The sequence below is a fragment of the Apostichopus japonicus genome, chromosome 2, assembly GCF_037975245.1.
Source record: "Apostichopus japonicus isolate 1M-3 chromosome 2, ASM3797524v1, whole genome shotgun sequence".
NCBI classification, from domain to species: domain Eukaryota; kingdom Metazoa; phylum Echinodermata; class Holothuroidea; order Aspidochirotida; family Stichopodidae; genus Apostichopus; species Apostichopus japonicus.
In genome coordinates, this window is record NC_092562.1 from 6109544 (window position 1) to 6129802 (window position 20259).

General features: G+C 36.6%; 1 protein-coding gene across 3 annotated transcripts in view; it reads right to left on the reverse strand.

Annotated features, from left to right (window-relative positions):
- The window catches only part of LOC139976169 (extracellular tyrosine-protein kinase PKDCC-like), a 36395-nt gene that overhangs the window by 9703 nt on the left and 6433 nt on the right, over positions 1-20259 (reverse strand). Inside the window, exons 1-3 of one of the 3 annotated variants that reach the window (XM_071984658.1) lie at positions 18410-18859; positions 4022-4612; positions 2118-2231 (exon numbers count right to left, since the gene is read on the reverse strand). In XM_071984658.1, coding sequence (XP_071840759.1) covers positions 2118-2231; positions 4022-4489 — 582 coding nt within the window. In that variant the 5' untranslated portion in view covers positions 4490-4612; positions 18410-18859. Of the gene's footprint in view, positions 1-2117; positions 2232-4021; positions 4613-10444; positions 11228-18409; positions 18860-20259 lie in introns of those variants that run through there. The other 2 variants (XM_071984669.1, XM_071984679.1) reach the window with 2 other exon arrangements.

Genomic DNA, 20259 nt, shown 5'->3' on the forward strand with positions numbered 1-20259 from the left:
TTGCGTCCACATGTGAGAACGGGTGGTGGATCAACGTCCTACGAAAGACCATTATACGCAATGGTGAAAAGTTGGAAAGGTCAACGAAAGGGTAACGATGTTTGTTTACAAATAAAGTAAAGATAGTTATAGTACTTCAGTGACCTGCCCCTTTTTTGGTCCCTCGGAAGTGGTTGGTCTCTGTCATGCGGAAGCGACGAGCGCAAGTAACCGAAGATCTCGGATCCCTCGATAGCCCGATCGCCCGATCGCAGGTTCAGTATCCTCCCCGAAAGGGAGATCACGATTCCGTGGTCTGATCCCGAGGACGCGAGCGTTCACACTATACGAAGTTGATCGCCCTTGTGGTATCAGATCCCCCATTGCGTTCTCAAATGTGAACATGGCATAAAAGACCGTTACGCGTTATCAAAAGTCATAAAACGTCGTACGGTAGAATAATCCGGCAATATCAATCGTAATTTCGGGACGTCGGGACGGCTGCTTTTCTAGTTTCTCTGAGATATTTCTCTTTACGTCATTGACTCTTATTAACCACGAGTGACTTTTGCGCGGTGTCAGTTAATAATGTATTTAAAGTATGTGCATGTGTTAGTATGATTTGTAATAAGATTAATGTAAGGTAATGCTCTGTAATGAGAAGAACGAAGGCCAATTAGCTGTACAAGATGGATGAGGATTGCTTTACAGGAAACATAATGAAGTCATTGGTACCAGGGGAGTTCACTTTATTGGACAATCAAGTTTCTAAGTTTGACCTTTGTCATTTTTTTTTCTTTGACAAGCTTTCTGCTTGTCAGCCTGTTCGCCAAACAGAAAATGTACAAGGTATACCTATTTATTTAATGCGCATGAAAGTATAACACTGGTTATATTTCCATGTTTGGATAGTCTTATGTTGTGTTCAGATGGCAACAATTCTATGCTTTTTTATATAAATTGTCTGCATACGCGTGGTTATAATTCCATGCTCTTATGTATTGTCTGTATTTAGCGGTTATAATTCCATCTCTTTATGTATTTTTTGCATGCAGGTGGTTTAATTCCATGCTTTTATATAAGCTAGGATATTGTTTGCATGCAGGTAAGTTAAATTCCATGCTTGCATATATTGTTCTCGTGTAGACAGGTGGTTATAATTCCATGCTTTTATATAGGCTAGGGTATTGTTTGCATACAGGTGAGTTTAATTCCATGCTTGCATATATTGTTCTCGTGCAGACAGGTGGTGATAATTCCATGCTTTTATATAAGCTAGGGTATTTTTTGAATGCAGGTGAGTTTAATTCCATGCTTGCATATATTGTTCTCGTGCAGACAGGTGGTGATAATTCAATGCTTTAATATAGGCTAGGGTATTGTTTGCATGCAGGTGAGTTTAATGCCATGCTTGCATATATTGTTCTCGTGCAGACAGGTGGTGATAATTCAATGCTTTTATATAGGCTAGGGTATTGTTTGCTTGCAGGTGAGTTTAATTTCATGCTTGCATATATTGTTCTCGTGCAGACAGGTGGTGATAATTCAATGCTTTAATATAGGCTAGGGTATTGTTTGCATGCAGGTGAGTTTAATTTCATGCTTGCATATATTGTTCTCGTGCAGACAGGTGGTGATAATTCAATGCTTTTATATAGGCTAGGGTATTGTTTGCATGCAGGTGAGTTTAATTTCATGCTTACATATAATGTTCTCGTGCAGACAGGTGGTGATAATTCCATGCTTTTAGATAGGCTAGTGTATTGTTTGCATGCAGGTGAGTTTAATTTCATGCTTACATATAATGTTCTCGTGCAGACAGGTGGTGATAATTCCATGCTTTTAGATAGGCTAGTGTATTGTTTGCATGCAGGTGAGTTTAATTTCATGTTCTGATATATTGTTCTCGTGAAGATGGTTTATACCATGACTTAATATATTGTCTTCATGCAGGTGGTGATAATGCAATGTTTTTATATATTGTCTGCAGACAGGTGGTAATAATTCCATGATATACTTTTTATCGTCGTTATGCAGATATGGATGTGTTCCTTCAGTGTGGCAATGAAAGGAACTTACCGTCTTTAGTACATTACAGTTGAATGAGATATGACTGATGACCTATATAGTAACCTTACCTGTAACTGCATTGGCCATCCCATCTTACGTATATCAACAGGTTTCCCGAGTTCCATAACCACCATTACTCTATCGTTCTTGTCAACTTCATTTCGTATACATGACCCCAGAAGCTTAACAAAATAAGAATGAAAAAAGGAGAAAAAACTATGAAGTTTTTTTTGTTGCATAATTAAATCAAAAGTATATACTGTACACAACCATGGAAACATGAAGCTATTTTTAGAAGTATCCAAATGAGAACGTACATTATCGAGCCTCTCAAAATATTACATGTAATGAGTGACTATGGAAACGAAAAGGTGCCACCGGTTTTTATGACTCGTTGGAACTTTAAAAAAAAAATAAACATTGGCAAACGCTCTCTTCTATGTAAAGCCAATCAGTTGTATTTTCTACAAGAAATTCGATTACATTGTCACGTAGATAGAAATAATTTAGTAACATGTGGTAAAATATGAGAGGGTGGATTGCTAAGGAGTTATGTCGTACAGTGGGTGGGGTCTAAGGCGAAATAGTGCCCTACCATTAATTTTGCTTGGAAGGAACTATTTTGTAACTTTTGAATCAATGTTATATATATATATATATATATATATATATATATATATATATATATATATATATATATATATATATATATATATATATGTGTTAAAAATAACACTTATTACTATTATTATGATAATTATTATTAACAGTTAATATTACATTCCCGCAACTGTTTTTTAACAATTTCATATTCACGTCAAAGATAACGTCAAAGATTGTCGTATGTATTGTACGTTCTCTTAATAAAGCACCTTTTCGCCAATTCGGTCTTCGATTTTAGCAAACCCATTTAAGTGTCAATCAAAGTAAATGCAGAATCGATCAAACATTATAGAACCTCTTTGTTTATTTATTGGTTCTTTTCTTTCCATGATATTTTTTTGTTTGAAAATTGACAATACAAACCAGTGAGCTGCAGCGTTGTTGTGAGATTTAATCATTGAAAAGTAACGAAGCTTATATTATAGCCAAAATCAATACAGAGAGAGACATTCATATATATACGTTGTAATAATTATTAACTTCCCAAGAACGAAATCAATGTCGGTTTAAAGTTTAATCATCACATGACAAAGTCCTCGAATGCTTCCAGATTTTCTACAATCTTCCTCATCCTTGACCGAAGTGAACGCAAGACCACTTTATATCGTTGAAATTATTGATACAATATGTTACTCTATTGTATTGCTGCACACGTACAAGGTTGCGAGCAACAATAATTGTCAGATCTTTATCTTTATCCGACATCGCATTCATGGCATGTAATGTATATATATATATATATATATATATATATATATATATATATATATATATATATATATATATATATATTTATATATATATTTATATATATATATATATATATATATATATATATATATATATATATATATATATATATATATAAGCTATACATATAATGAATGTGTAGCAAGTGGTATGACAGATATATAGTAAATAAATAAAGAATATCACACCAAAAAATTCCACTTCACGACCGGTTTCGTCCTTTTGGGACTCATCAGGCGAAAGTAGGAATCGAACCCCCGGATCTTGTGTCACAGACTAAAGTCCGTATCAATCGACCACAGTGATTCTACTTGTGTGTGAATGCGTATAAATTGGCTTTGTTTAACTGTTATTGAGGGGGCACTACCCAATTTGTCTGGTGTGTTATTCTTTATTTATATACTATATATCTGTCATACCACTTGCTACACATTTCATTTCTTATTTACGGCTTGCATATAAAGAGTGATTATTCTGTGTAAATTGTCAGATTCAAAGCACCAGGGGTGCACTCTGTACAATCATAACACATGGGTACCACGCCCTTAATATAGCTTACCTGTGCCACGTTCGGATGTCGCAGCTGCTCTAATAGTGCAATCTCCTTCATGATTTTGTATTGTGCAAATTTAAAACAGCTGTTAATGTTATGTGCGCCTTTCTTTTTCTTGCACGCGACAATGTCCTTCACGTTATCTGTAACCATTTTGACGACCACTGTTTGTCCAGCAAAAGTACTTTTAAAAGCAGTCTTTGTTGTTCCTCTACCGACAGGCCGGTCTAACACCATGTGCTCGATTTCCCGACATGTTAAAGAATGATTTCTGTTGACTTCGGGAGAAGCTGCCAACGCTGATTGGAAGTTGATGTCAACCCGTGATTTCCCCGGTATTACCATGTCGATTTCTTTGTGTGATTTTGTAGAATCTATGAAGGCTCCTTGGAAAATGAATAGCACTATTAAAATTTCAACGACAACAACCACATAGAGAAATTCTCGCAAGCATTGTCGTAAGCTTCCGTGCATGTTGCAACTATAATTATCCAGTCCAACAAGCCTCTCTTTCCACAGCTGAGGAATTCCTTAGCGAAACTGTCATGACAAAGAAACAACAAACAGAACGAGGTTGCGATGTTCACGTCAAGGGATCTGAGGAATACAAAACAAATAATAATAATAATAATAATAATAATAATAATAATAATAATAATAATAATAATAATAATAATAATAATAATAATAATAATAATAATAATAATAATAATAATAATAATAATAATAATAATAATAATAATAATAATAATAATAATAATAATAATAATAATAATAATAATAATAATAATGATAATGATAATGATAATGATAATGATAATGATAATGATAATGATAATGATAATGATAATGATAATAACAATTTTTTTATTTTTTATAAATGAATATTCCCTTTATTGGAGCACGAATAACATAGACACACGCACATGGTTTCACCTCTAATGAGCAGGTATAGGATTTTGTTTCTTTGTCAAAAATATATATATTTATAATTTTTTCATCTCATTTATTCCGATATAATTTATGATATACAGTACGTGTGTTACATAATTCATACACGGACGATATAATGTATACAGTATAATGTACTCGAATAATTAATTTCCAATTCATCAATGCAATAAGCAAGACTTCGTTGCAAAGCAATAATAATAACAATAGTAATAGTAATAATAGTGATGATCGTGGTGATGATGATGATTATCATAATCATAATAATCACAATAATAATAATAATAATAAGTCTATGAATATACAAGCCGAACTGTTAATGTATACGTATAGGACTGTAAAAAGTCAAGGAAAGCTATTACATAGAACGGGATTCGGACCAGAGATTTACTGTACACATATATCAACTCAACTTTCCAGCCATAAGTTTTTTTGTCATGTTATTTGGTGATCTTTACATATAACCATTTCGTTGCTATGGTAAACTGTTCACGAGCCACAAGTTTACCTACAAACGTCAGAGTGTGATCCTAAGGGATCACATCGCGCAGAAAAATGATATGACTCCCTACACTATAGACCAACAGGAAAGGAGAAATTCCGGAATGATTTGGAGGCGGGAGGCTGGAGGCTGCAGGCTGGAGTCTAGAGTCTACATCTTGAGTCTTGAGTCTGGAGGCGGGAGGCGGCTGGCGAGAGACGGGAGACGGGAGGCGGGAGGCGGGAGGCGGGAGGCGGGAGCGTTTCGAGAAAGTAAAATTTAAGATTTCTACTGTTAGATTATGGAATCCTGGTTTACAGAGAGTTGGTAAATCACCGCACAACCCTTAATGTTATTCACGTAAAAATGGTTCAAAACAAAGTATTTGACCCCCGCTTGAGTTGACACTAAACGTTCTTTGGATCAAGAATATCATTCCGATGGCAACAGTGTAAACTGTAGCAATCTTTTTACTTCCTTAATGATCGTGAGAACGGCGTCCCAAGATATTCTATCTGTATGGGCGGTGTACGGTACTTCCGCGTACTGTGTTATATGTGGCTGTACTGATAGACACTGAAGGTATTGTTGAGTGAAACTGTAACCAATTTTGAAAATTTAATCTACAACGATTTAAAGACAATGACCAAAATTGCCACTGTGAAACAAGGAAATATCAATGTTGTATTTTTAGACACTTTCGTGGATTGCTGATTCCTCCCAATGCGGGAAATTATGCAGTAAAATTGACCGAAGTCAGGGGGGAATTTTCCTTGCTTCTATAGCAGTTTGACTCCTGAAGTTAACGAGAATAATTCTTGCTATTTTCTGGCGGAATCATGATGAAATCACATAACTGAAAGGATAGAACTAAATCACTGGATCAAATCAGCGAGATCATAATCCCCGTTATCCTTAAAAGATTATAATGCCCTTACTACCGCGAATTTACCGTGTACCATCATACGTGATAACACGCGTTGTGAACATTATACCCGAAAATGTACTACCATCACTACGATATGTCAACTGAATCCGTATTCAAACAATACAACATATATAGACAATTTCCTCTTTATGCTATATATATATATATATATATATATATATATATATATATATATATATATATATATATATATATATATATATATATATATATATATATATATATATATATATATATATATATATATATATAAATGAAAATCGTAATGAGTTGGAAAATCAAGAACAGTGAAAAAACTTTCAGCCTCCACCGGGATTCGAACCACGGGCCTCCCGCTCTGTACGCGGACACCCTATAACCACTAGGCTATGGACGCTGATTCTAAATCTGAGAACTAAATCACTGGATCAAATCAGCGAGATCATAATCCAGCCTATATATATATATATATATATATATACACTGTCCTAGTTTGACAGGATGAGCCCCGGTACAGTAGATGACAGTGAGCCTAAATTGAAGCAACCGGTGTCAGAACATAGATCCAAATTTCCGCAATTCGGATGTGTGAAACCCGGCTAACCTTTACATTATGACCCGCACGTTTTCCTTTGACATTTAATACATATGGCCAAATCTTGTTCTTCTCTTGCTTATAGAAAGGAACGATGACTTCTTTCCGTAGTTATTAATATTGTATCAATATTTTATGTCACTTTTGACAGTAATATATACCCTTGGAGCTGCACAGTGAGCCTATATTATTCGAACACGGCATGATATATATCACGCTCCAGTCGGCGAAATAACCACATGATCTTACTGGCCTACAATATATATATGGCTGGCTGTGATCATCAATAAACCCAAATAGAGTGACTTTAGTTTACTATCGTGACACAAATACGTGCAAAAGCTGCTTGCTTACTACAACGTTGAGCTTTGAAATGTTGTCTAATGGCGGCGAGAAGTGCAGAAAAGTAGAACAGCCGTCCATTTTGGCCACTGCAGGCTTGAATTAAAGACAAACATACAGCATGATTTTCACGGTCGTCCAATCATATATTTAAGTGGAAGAAAGCTCCCGTGCAATTTTATCAAATCTTCTCATGTTTTCGATGAGCAATAAAAGTGTTAAAAGAGAGTATAGCCTAGTTGAGTTGACGTATATATGCCTTCAAGGCGTGCTTGCGATCGGCTAAAACCTGTATATACGATGGAACTGTTTAAATTTGTATGAGGCTGTCCGGCGAATAGGTTAAAGATAGGAAATTGGAATTGCCTGCGGCGTCAAGAGACATCTCGTAGCAATCGAAATTAAAACACGAGAAAAGTAGACAGTATTTGCTCAGGAAACAACCGCAAACCGACCAAAATGACAAAATGCGGTTGACAATAATATCAACATTTTTGTGATCATTTCTGGACTTACACGTTCCAATTCATAATCCCTTCCCATGATGTTTTCTTTAAATTCATAAACGATTCAATATTTTATATATTTTTACATGCAGCAACAATCTGGTTAACTGAACTTTCTTCACTCTAATCATGTTCATATGGCAAATAATTGGCCCAACCCTTGGGGTATACGTATAAACGAATGTTATGGTCGGGATTTAAAAACAAATAAAATGCAGACAATCTTGACCAATTAGTCTTCACTTTGTTGGCAATTAAATCGATTAATCTGTCGTAATTGCCTTTGTTTCTGGGGTCTTCGGTGGCCCAGTGTGTCGGACCAATACACGGAGAAATGATGACGGTGTTGGTGTGTTCTATATGGCAGCATGACATGCTTGAGTTCTCATTTATGTCAACTTAGCCTATATATGTTAGTGTCTTTAATACAACCCGAGACAGGACTCACTTTATGGCGATTCTTTGTATATTGAAGACTTTATTGTGACTGAGTTTGAGGCTTAATTCAGTTTTTTTATATATATTTGGCTGTAATTTTTTGTTTCTCTCTGACCAATTGGTTAAAATCCGTTTAAGAAGTAGGCCTAATGTCAACATTTTTGTGATCCTGTCTGTGTTACACGTTCCAGTTCATGATTTTGACCAATTTGATCACTTTAGGAAATATTGGATAAAACATGTGTCTAACATTTTTAGAGTCTATACTGTGACCCAATGTTTCCAATACACTAAGAAAATCACGGTATTAATTTACTATTGAACTATGTAAGAAAAGGACCGCCACTTAGTTTGATGTAAAATCGTTTACCATCATGTTACATATGTTATCATGAGCTCATTTTGTCTCAAGTATATATCTTTAATGAACGGAATGTTTGCGGGAACAACATTTTGATTGCATTACTTTAAATGTTGAAATGATAGGCCTATATATTTCAGAGGGGAGTGATATAATAGTTGGTTGATATACCAGCATATATCGATCAGGTGTATCGTCCGAAAGGAATATGCATTTCTAGCTATAGATCCTGTGTACAAACTATCTTTCACTATTTATACGTGTTTCTCGCTATATAGAATATGGGCCATGATAGGCTTTGCAATGAAAAATGAAATATGATGATTAAAATCAATCTATCATTTTTTTCCTTTTTTAATGATACCTGGTCTACATCATGCAAAAGTCAACCCAACAAGCCAACAAGATCATGAACTGATAAACGGCTATACTGTCAAAGTGTATACGGCTTCCTAGTTAAGTACAGTGACTATATATACAGATGTTGTAATGAGTATATCAATTCACATGTAGTATTGATTTTCAAGGTATCTTTAGAGACGGAGGAAATTCCAGTCATTGAATTGAGCACAAAGAGTCTGTTTGCTTAGGTTATTGACGAAGACAAAATATTATATAAGAACTATGTATATATATATATATATATATATATCCACAAGGGTAATGAATGAAGGAAGGACCCTAGAAAGAGTTGACTCTTTGATTGTGTTGTCTCCCGTTCAGCACTATATGTAAGACGAACTGTAACACAACTGTGATATTTCGCAAACGCGGAATACCATTTTATTTAGCTTTGATAGTTGTCCGTCATAACCATCTCTATCAAATACAGACATTTCGGTTACTAAGGAGGACAGTCTCGTTAATTTCACTGTATGCCTCGCAAATGATGGCATGGGGCTAAAGAAATATCTGTTACCAACTGTCAACAATAGTCATCGGGTGTCCGAGCAAAGGGTTAGAATCAGGGAAATGTTATCAGATTTAGCTGACACAATAGAATTTTTAGTGTTTAATATTCAGACGGAGGACCCCGATTTTGTTTACATTGTTTGAATCATCATATACACTAACCTTCACAATGACACTTTACAATAGAATTATTCTGAGGACTTGATGATTCTTTTCCATCGGACATCTGAGGACTTTGAATTCCTTTGTTCAAGCCCTCCGTCTGAATGCAACACAAGTGCACATATATGCATATATACACAATGAAACATCAGAAACCAAACTCAATTCTTATCGACTTCGAAAACAATAAGAAATAGAAAATACAGCTGTGTATACTGATACACGCAATGCTTCATTGAAATATTCGTATTGACCGTTTACTCCTGTTTTTGCATTCCTATAATTCATCGCAGAGTGAGAGTTTTATAGTTTTATGAAATTGTATATCTGAGAGGGAACAAAAATAATAACTTGCCCAAATCAAACCTATTCTACTCTCAGAAAATTGTTTCCATAGAAATATAACAGCAATTTCGAAGTACAGTTCGTCTTTTGTTATGTCTGAGGTACAACGTTTGAAACATTGCGAAGATTTCGGTTAATATCATTTAGCATAAAATAGTTCATGTAGCCTACACTATGCATAATTTTGCATGCATGTAATTCGAAAAAACAATTAAGCAACACATTTGAATGTCGAACATTACTATATAAGCTACGACCCTAACATCATGCCCATTGAAATAATGCAAATCAGTGACGAGTTCCCCTTTCTTATAACTTTTACTATACAAAACATTACAGCAATGATCATTTCTACCATAAACAATTTCCCCTGTTGAGAAATTTTCAGGAAATGAACTATTTACTTACGTATCAAATATCCGCCAAGTATCACTTTACATATGAGTAGTCCCACAGTGATTAAACCTGTTCCTTGTAGCTGACAGAAGACATACAACGTACGTACGTACGTCCATCATAAACTGTTTCCTTTCACAGATAAAAGCATCTCGTTATAAACTGTAGGAAATCCACATTTCGACACATTCAGTAATACATCCAAGTTCAAACAGAACCTGCAGCTCTGACTTCTACCAAGGTAATAATAAGTGAGAATGGTTCTCATTCGCTGAACTCGTATTTGTGTTCTTTTATATAGTGTAAACTACACTTTGCAGCAATACGCAGAAATGATCTGCAGTTATTAAACTTCCCGATGCACAGAGCCCTGAAAATTATGATAAACGGCTGAGTAAACAAGGCTACGATATGTTATTTCTTACCTGCCTTGTAAATCAGGCACGTACCTAATTGTGAGCTATCGATAGTGATACTGATTGCACCAGATTCCCCCTTGAATTTTCGGTAATGGACACACTGATATAATGTTCATATCATATGTGTTTCGCAAAATGTTTGTGCCGCGTTGTAGCATTAAACTTAGCATACTGATGTAAGTAGGTATATATACTATACACGCATTTGTATAGACAGGTAAAGTCAACTGGTTTGACAATTATTGGTTTCACTTTCTGCAAATTCAAAGATATAATACAACGTGTCGTCGAGTGGCAGGAGTTTGCCATTTCAGCAGTGTTTAATGATTAACAGCTCACTTTCTCTTTCTCGGCTTAATTTTTTTCCTAGTATTCAAGCGTAAAACGTAACCGGATGTACTAGACAGAAAGCTATAGCCGTATTGCTAGAAGATATACGGAGAGATGGAATAGAAAGATCACAGAGGTAATCAAGAGCATACACGTGTCTTGTGAATCTCCTCGACATAATCGTTGGTGCTTGTGGAAATGACGCAAGCATGGACTTGTCATGGGCAAGTTTGATATATACACACACACACATATGTATATACTTATGTCGGTGGGTAGGTGCCTGATAATGTTAACTCGTGATTAATGACGTCATAGGTCTAAGGTCAGAGTTCAAAAAAATTGGTTCTTAGCAATTTTCTGCTGGTTAACATGTAGGTAGAAGGCGTTAAACCACAAGATATGAAGAGAATGATCGAACACATTTTAGAATAGTATTTATCTGCTCGTAATGGTCGAGGTCGAAGGTCAAATTGGCCGAAATTGTGCGAAAAAAATGTGTGTAGCGAACTCCTCCTGTTATGTTGAGAATGATGAGACGAACTTTAAAATAGTGTAGAGTTTGGTGTTTAGGTTCGAGGACAAAAGGTCAGTAGAAAGGAGGGCCCCGGATCGCACCGGTGCAATCCCAAATTTGGATGTATCCAGATTGCCATAATAAATGTACCCCCTATGATGGCACCCGTGAAATCCCAACTTGTGATGTAGCAACTATGATCGCACACAGTACAATCCCAACTTAATTGTGATGTACCCCCAATAAGATGTAGCCACTATGATCGCACACAGTACAATCCCAATTTGTTATCGACTGAGATTCCCTGTAACTGCGATGTAGCCACTATGATCGCACACAGTACAATCCCAATTTGTTATCGACTGAGATTCCCTGTAACTGAAATGTAGCCATCAATGATCTCATCAAATTGGGATTGTACTGTGTGCGATCATAGTTGCTACATCTTACCGGGGGTACATCACAAGTTGGGATTGCACGGGTGCCATCTTAGGGGGTACATCTATTATGGCAATCTGGATACATCCAAAATTGGGATTGCACCGGTTCGATCCTGGGCCCTTCCTACTAGTAAGGTCAATTGAGGTCACTTGTGCAAAAGCATGTGTCGCGAACTCCTCCTACTTTGGAAGTCCGTTCAAGTGCAAACTAAATGTGTGATCAAATGGCATACTGTTTAGCAAACATTGGGATGCCAAGAGTAAGTTCATGGAGGAGATGAGATCTGCAACTCCCTGGATTGGGCCCTCTTGTATTGATTGTTTGTACATTATTTCAGAAAAAAAATACATTAAACATGAAACACTATGCTTAGATCGTAACTACAACGTACATGTTACATAGAAAAAATCCCAATATTTATCATTTTTATTTTACTTAAGCATTTTATTCAACCTTTAACTGTTTATTTACATATAATCTGATTGCAATACACTGCTGCCAATATTACTCAGTATACTCTAGCATGTAATGTAACTAGTTTCAAGCATGGCAAACCCGCAACCTTATCAGAATCAGTCAGCTACTGTAGTGCTATATAACCTTGTACAGACCGTCAAGCATAACTGGATTCCCTCTTATCCATTTATGTCAACTTTAATGATATTTTATACCCTCGATTTCTGTGAGCTTTACGGAGATTTTCGTATATTCCAAACACCTAGACAACAACTGTTACACAAATTTGACAGTTGAGTGCCGTCTGCAGGAACGGTTGGTGCGAAATGAAAGGATCGGATAGGAAGCAATAAAAAGATATGCGTATCATATATCATGAATTGAGTTTGCCCGTTATATATAGATACAGAGACCCCGAAGCTCGATGTTATGCTTATAGAGAGAGCATTGCTGCTGGATTACGTTGCCAAGTGTTGCCTGAATGCAATTTTGATTGAACTAGTGTTGTTTCTATTGTTGTTATAATTTGTTTTGTTGAAGACAACATGGCATGGTTCTTGAACCCTTTCGACTTTTCTCAAGTCATGAATAATTAAACCGCACTGCCTGATAACCGATTATACGGCATATGGTACGCAATTATTTCTTGTCACTTTATATTAAAGTAGACTATAGAATATGACCACGGGCCCGGATGCCCTAACATGCTGAGTAGTGTGACATGTTCAGGGATTCCCTAACCTACTTGGTAGTGTGACATGTTCAGGGTCCCGGGATACCCTAACCTGCTGGGTAGTGTGACATATTCACGGGCGCAGATACCCTAACCTGCTGGGTAGTGTGACATGTTCAGGGACGCGAATGCCCAACATCCTGGGTAGTATACAGTATGTTCACGGGCCCGGATTCCCTAACCTGATTGCCAGTGTGACATGTTCAGTGGCCCGGATACCCTAACCTGCTGGGTAGTGTGACATGTTCAGGGACGCGAATGCCCAACATCCTGGGTAGTATACAGTATGTTCACGGGCCCGGATTCCCTAACCTGATTGCCAGTGTGACATGTTCAGTGGCCCGGATACCCTAACCTGCTGGGTAGTGTGACATGTTCAGGGGCCCGGATACCCTAACCTGCTGGGTAGTGTGACATGTTCAGGGACGCGAATGCCCAACATCCTGGGTAGTATACAGTATGTTCACGGGCCCGGATTCCCTAACCTGATTGCCAGTGTGACATGTTCAGTGGCCCGGATACCCTAACCTGCTGGGTAGTGTGACATGTTCAGGGGCCCGGATACCCTAACCTGCTGGGTAGTGTGGTATCTTCATGGGCCCGGATGCTCTAACCTGCTGGGTAGTGTGACTTGTTCATGGGCCCGGATTCCCTAACCTGCTTGGTAGTGTGACATGTTCAGGGGCGCGGATACCCTAACCTGCTGGTAGTGTGACATGTTCAGGGGCCCGGATACCCTAACCTGCCTGGTAGTGTGACAGTATGTTCAGGGGTCCGAATACCCTAACCTGCTGGGTAGTGTAGCATCTTCATTGGCCCGGATGCCCTAACCTGCTGGGTAGTGTTACATGTTCAGGGGCTCGGATACCCTAACCTGCTGGTAGTGTGACATGTTCAAGGGCGCGAAATGCCCTAACCTGCTGTGTAGTGTGACAGTATTTGCAGAGGTTCGAAATCAGCTAAGGTATGGAAGGCCGTACCGCACCCTTCAATTGAACAACACTTGACCTGTCTTGTAACGTATTTGCATTTATAAATAAGAAATGAGACCGGGTAAGAAACGTAGTCCTAACGTCATCTAGTACGTCATCTAGTACGTCATCTAGTACGTCATCTAGTACGTCATCTAGTACGTCATCTAGTACGTCGTCTAGTGGGATCTAAAATACATACATACATACACGCATACGTACATACATACATAGGCTACATACATACATCTACTAGGATCTCAAATAGGTTTACAGGTTCCAGTTTTGGCATATTATTGAAACTGATACGCAATTACATCATGACTGATTCTACACATTCTGTTCTGAAGTTTTCGGTTTTATTCAATCTACTTCAGTTGATGATTTGGCAGAAACAATGTATATATGGTGGACACAAGAATAATGTCATTTAAAAGGCGACGTAGCTTTGTATCCTGTTACTTTCGAAAGTTTCTAATATCGACTTCTTCTAATCTTGCCTGTTAAATTGGTTTAAGCTCTTGTTTTTTATTAACATCTTTTTTTTTTTTTTGCACTTGTTTTTGTGGTTGTTCATATGATTAATGGTCCCGCCCACTATTTGTATAAACGTAAAACAGCGTCTTTCTTTTCCTATATCAGTAGGTGGATGGCTTTAATAATTCACGCACTGCTCTTAGAACAGTCGTTCGTTGCTTCCTGGAGTTGATTCAATTTCATGAAGGCTTGTCGCCGACATAAGTGATTTTGTGTTAATATCTTTTAAGTGTGGTTATTCCAGTTACACTGTGTCCTGAATCAATTGTTTCTCAATTGACAGTATATATACAACTTATATGGTATATTAACATAGTGAAGTCTAGAACCAATTTGGCGTCGTCGATATGTTTTATTTGAAATCAACTACATATTACAAACAGTAGAACTGAACACGATCCAGCGTATTGTTGTATACAATGTAGTAAAGTATTGTATAGCATATATAGTTGACAATTGTTAATACGTTATAGACCTTCAAAGAAAAATTATATCTATATAGAAGATTCGTTTTTGCAATATAGCCAGCATGAAATATATAAGAATCGTAGGCACGTCTCACCCGTAAGAAACTATAGCTTATTTTCCTTTTCGAGCTATTCATTTTACGCAAATATGTTTTTTTTTTCTCTTTCCAGCCTCTCTGTAAATGAATTACAGTACAGTAATTTCCTTTTGAGTGGAACTCATTAATACCGTTGTTTTCAAGCTCAGTTAATGATCTACTCGTTATTTCATGCAGCTATATTGTTTATCGTGAATCATTGCCAACGTGTTGCACCATATATTAGATTAAGTGTAAAGGCATTTTATTGAGTTTATGCGTTACATATTTAGCACGAATTCGACATAACAATTTTTTAATTTCTTTTAAAAAAAAATGTGGTTAGTTTATTTAGCCTTGATTGTGAGTAGTGAAACCTTCCTGTTTCGAATGAAGAAAAGATGCTTTCGAGCAATAATTAAACCCGCTTATACATCACTGATGATTAATACCTGTCACGTTTTGTTGTACAGGCATAATCATTCTAAAAATTCTAAAGAGAAAACAGCACAGGGAATAACTGATGCATTGAATTAAATGATTTCAACGATTTATTTCTTCATAATTTATAATGATTGATAAATATAGATATGCCGGTAATCATCAAATTGGACAGTTTCTTTATAAATCCTCTAATGACGGGTTAGCATGCAGATAATGTCTGCTTCGTTATGAAACACGTTAGCATGATTTAAAGTCTCCATGTGTGTTTGCCAAATTTTAACAGCGACCTTTCCAGCTTACTGCCCTAAAAGCTCAGTGAAAATAACACCGTTCTATGCAATTTTCATACTAATAATCACTATTTATATTGAGTTATCTATCGCTTAACATTTTGAGCTGAATAAAATTCGCCAGATTTGTTATCGAGTCCTTACATCCTACAAACTTCACTCAAAATGTTCAAGCTCCGCCCAACAGATCATGCGACAATCAAATCTATCTGTTTTTCTTTCTTTTTTTAGTTGTAACTGCATATGCGTCTGTATGCATGCATGGTTGGTAGGGTATGTAAGTAGAATGACTTCTCTGTACTATCCGCAAATAAAGTGAAAACAATATCGCTTACTACCAGTAAAAATATATTTCCACAACTGAAATGGTATAATATTCCCTGCATCGATACAGTCGCAGGGTGAAATTCTATCTCTTTGAACTAACTAATGTCATACATGCACACACACACACACACGCACACCCACACCCGCACACACACACATATATATATATATATATATATATATATATCCAGCCTCCTTGCATGGAGACTGTGTCACGACAGTGTTCCGACAAGTAAGGTATCACTAAAAGACAGTAGATAATATCCACTATAATAATATTGATCAGCTAAATGTAAGTGAGCGATCTACTGTTGAGTGCGATGAATGGCGAAGCTGGTTAACTAACTATAAACGATATATACTTGTATTCTCTTATCGGCAAATGCCATGTCGGCTGTGAGAAGACTGAAAATTAAACTAGAAAATGCAAATAGAAGGGGCTATAAAGGGAGACTCGACACGGTTGTCTGCGCAATGCAAACTATTCCAACTGGCATTATCCAAAGACTGATAGAGAGATTTGGTAACTTCATATCAATCAATTTCTAACAGCAAAAAACAGCAAAAAATAAAGATAGCAGAAAAATAAGACCTCACTAGACAGAACATTTCCAGATTGAGTAAGAACTGAGTAAGCCATGCTAAAAATCTTTCTTTGTTTCACTGATTTCCTCAAGGGATTTGCGTTGCGTCCAACTAGTACTATTCTATAATTATAACACTTATTGATTAGGTTTCAAACAAACAAAATAATGAGAATATCGAAAATTGTGAAAACTTCTCATCTTCCATTTATAATGATTAATATGGTAAAACGAAATCGATCTATGTGAGAATATTTCTATTCTCATGATAAAATCATCCATTACGTAATTGTTCTTACTAAAAAAAAAGATCAATTGATACACAAAATGATAAGATTGTGCTTTAAAGGTTGAACAACTAAAAACATAATCGATTGATTTCGTGAATTTGTCGGGAAATACTGACCTAACGTAAAACACAACTGTTGCTGTAAAGAAACTTATTTAGCATGTATAGTGTTGGGAAATAGATAAGCAATGAAAATTAATAATAAATTTCTTATTCTATTATTTATTTATTTCTTAGAATTAAGAGTTAATAATGATTCACCGTTTCTAAATAGAATCTCATGTATGTTGAAACATAGTCGTGCGACATGCGTTAGGGTTCGTGACTTCCAACCAATGCAGAATAAATTCACGGTTTTTCAACCCACCCCCCACCCCCCACCCTCAAAAAAAAGAAAAGTTTTTGAACGTTTTCAATAAGTACATGATTTCTTATTCTAGCCGAGCGATAAAGTAAACATTAAAGTAAACATTAAATTATCATAAGTTTTTTTTTTCTAGCTGCAACGGTTTAGATTAGGCCATTAACAATGTTGTATGTGGCCTTTGATCTAATATGAATGATTTTGTAGGCCTAAAGACAAACACAGTGACAAACAAACTCGTTAACCAGGCTACAATGCAACCCCAACATATTATATATACCACACCATGCCAAAGCATACCATACCATACCATACCATACCATGCCAGCCTATATACCATGTCATGTAATGTGATACCATACCGTGCTCTACCATACCGCACTACGGCATATAGGCCGTACCATACCATTCCTTAGCATCCCATACTGCACCACACCATTCCGAATGAAACCATACCATATTATATCATGCATACAATGAAACGCTATACAATATATCATATCATATTATATACCACCCAAACTGTACCATATATCATACCGTATACCATATACCTTGGTTTACATGGTTTACCATGCCAAACCACATACTAGTATATACTATAGGCTACCTTATAACCACATACCCCAACATAATAGTTTCATATAGTAGACATATCAACGCATGTAAGGTTCCTACTATAAGTATGAAATGTAAATAATTAACTATAAAAAAAATGATAAACAACTCACAATCCTGTCGTCTTCTTTCATCGAATGGGCTAAACTTTTATACAGCAGGCACTGAATATCAACACAAATACTCCAATTCGCCGATAGATTCAACAAACTTTGACAGAAACATAAACTTCCCTCCGTTACAGCACTGATACGAGCATGGTTGTATATACCAGTCTATATCGTAACATATAAATATGTAATGTGTTCCACTTGTACTATTGTTTTTAGTAGACTATACGTACTGCATACGTGTGACGAGTCACCCACCCGACTCCACAGCGGGCTTGTTTTGGAATCAAACACAATGTCCTATTGTTGGATACGAGAGTCGAACAATACAATTCATTGGAATGCGAGTTCAAAATATAGGAACACAGCTCTAGTTTGAGACTCAGTTTACTACTGGAATCTTGCGTTCCCGAATGATTGAGTTTTAAGTTCATTGGTATCATAGGACACTCATTTCCTTTTACGCAAGCCACTTTCGTTATATCTAACAGAACTCCGAGCGCCGGAAATTTTCATGGAAATCAGTTATCCACAAGGTTAAAACATTTGACAGTATAATTCTGGACAAACTAAAAAAACAGATATTAGGCAGAAAAGAAAACGAAAGGGGAAATTAAAGAAACGAAAAGATACAAAAGGTGTGAAAAACTTATAGTTCGAGCGATGGTAATTTAGAATTTGGGAAAATGAGAGGGGGAAAATATGATGCGATCAAAAGCTTGTAATGACTCCAACAATTTGACATAAAATCTGTGAAGCGTATATTTACCATTCAAAGGTAAGAATATTGACAAATCATTCAATTTGAACAGTTTCACATGTGCTCAAAAGTCAGCAGCGGGAGTACATGGTTTTTTACATTTTAATTCCAAAATTACAACCACAAAAAGTACAGGGGTATAATACAAGGACACTAGAAGAACCGGAAGTTGTTTATCAACGCATATATGTACGGACAGGAAGCGAAAGAGGAAGTGAAGGGAGGGAAGGAATAAACAATCAACAAATATATATATACAATTGAAAAAGTATTATGCAAGGCAATATTTGTAATACTCAAGTGGAAATCCTTGATGGTGTTAGTAGCTGAGCTATAGAGGCAGCCATGTGGGAAGGTGGGGGATGGAGGAGGTGGGGGACCAAGGTTAGCAAGCTATAGAGAGAGTGCCTTCTAAGACGTTAAATGGGACTCAGAAGTGAGGTTTTCTTAGGACTTTAGGACTAGTATGGCTGAGAAAGCGGTCTTTAATTTAGGGGTCTTTGGTTAAGGTTTTTATTGTGGAAGAAGAAATATCCATTCCGTGCCTTTTCTTTAGGACGACGTGTTACTGCCAGATATGTTATTACGAGAGCCACTGTCACTACTGACAAATGAAGTGCTCAGAATGACAAGTTCGTGACGTAAAAGCAGTAGATATAGCCTAAGGCTCATACAGTATATAGCTGCATGACGAATACAATTCGATAGGTAACAACAGATCACGTTTATCGTAGAGCTCATGTGTGGAATATTTTATATAAATTTAGTGATACATTGTATATCCGGTACGGCCGGAAACATGACACAGTATCCGGTTTCGGTGCGATCTTTCTCAAAATCTGCTGGGAGTTTTATATCCGGTTTGTAGTCGACTCAAAAGCTGGGATAAAGAATATATGTATATTTTTATATTCATGATGTCGTAGGGGTGAAAGTCAAGAAAACATCAAAAGCGAGCCCGGTGACCGATCTGCCGCCCCCCCCCCCCACCATTCCCCTATACGTCTGTGCTTTCGAGACGGGCTTTTACAAAGAATTTCTCAGACCCGATTGAGCTGTTTTCGATTTGTTTTGGTTAGTACAGGCTGCGATG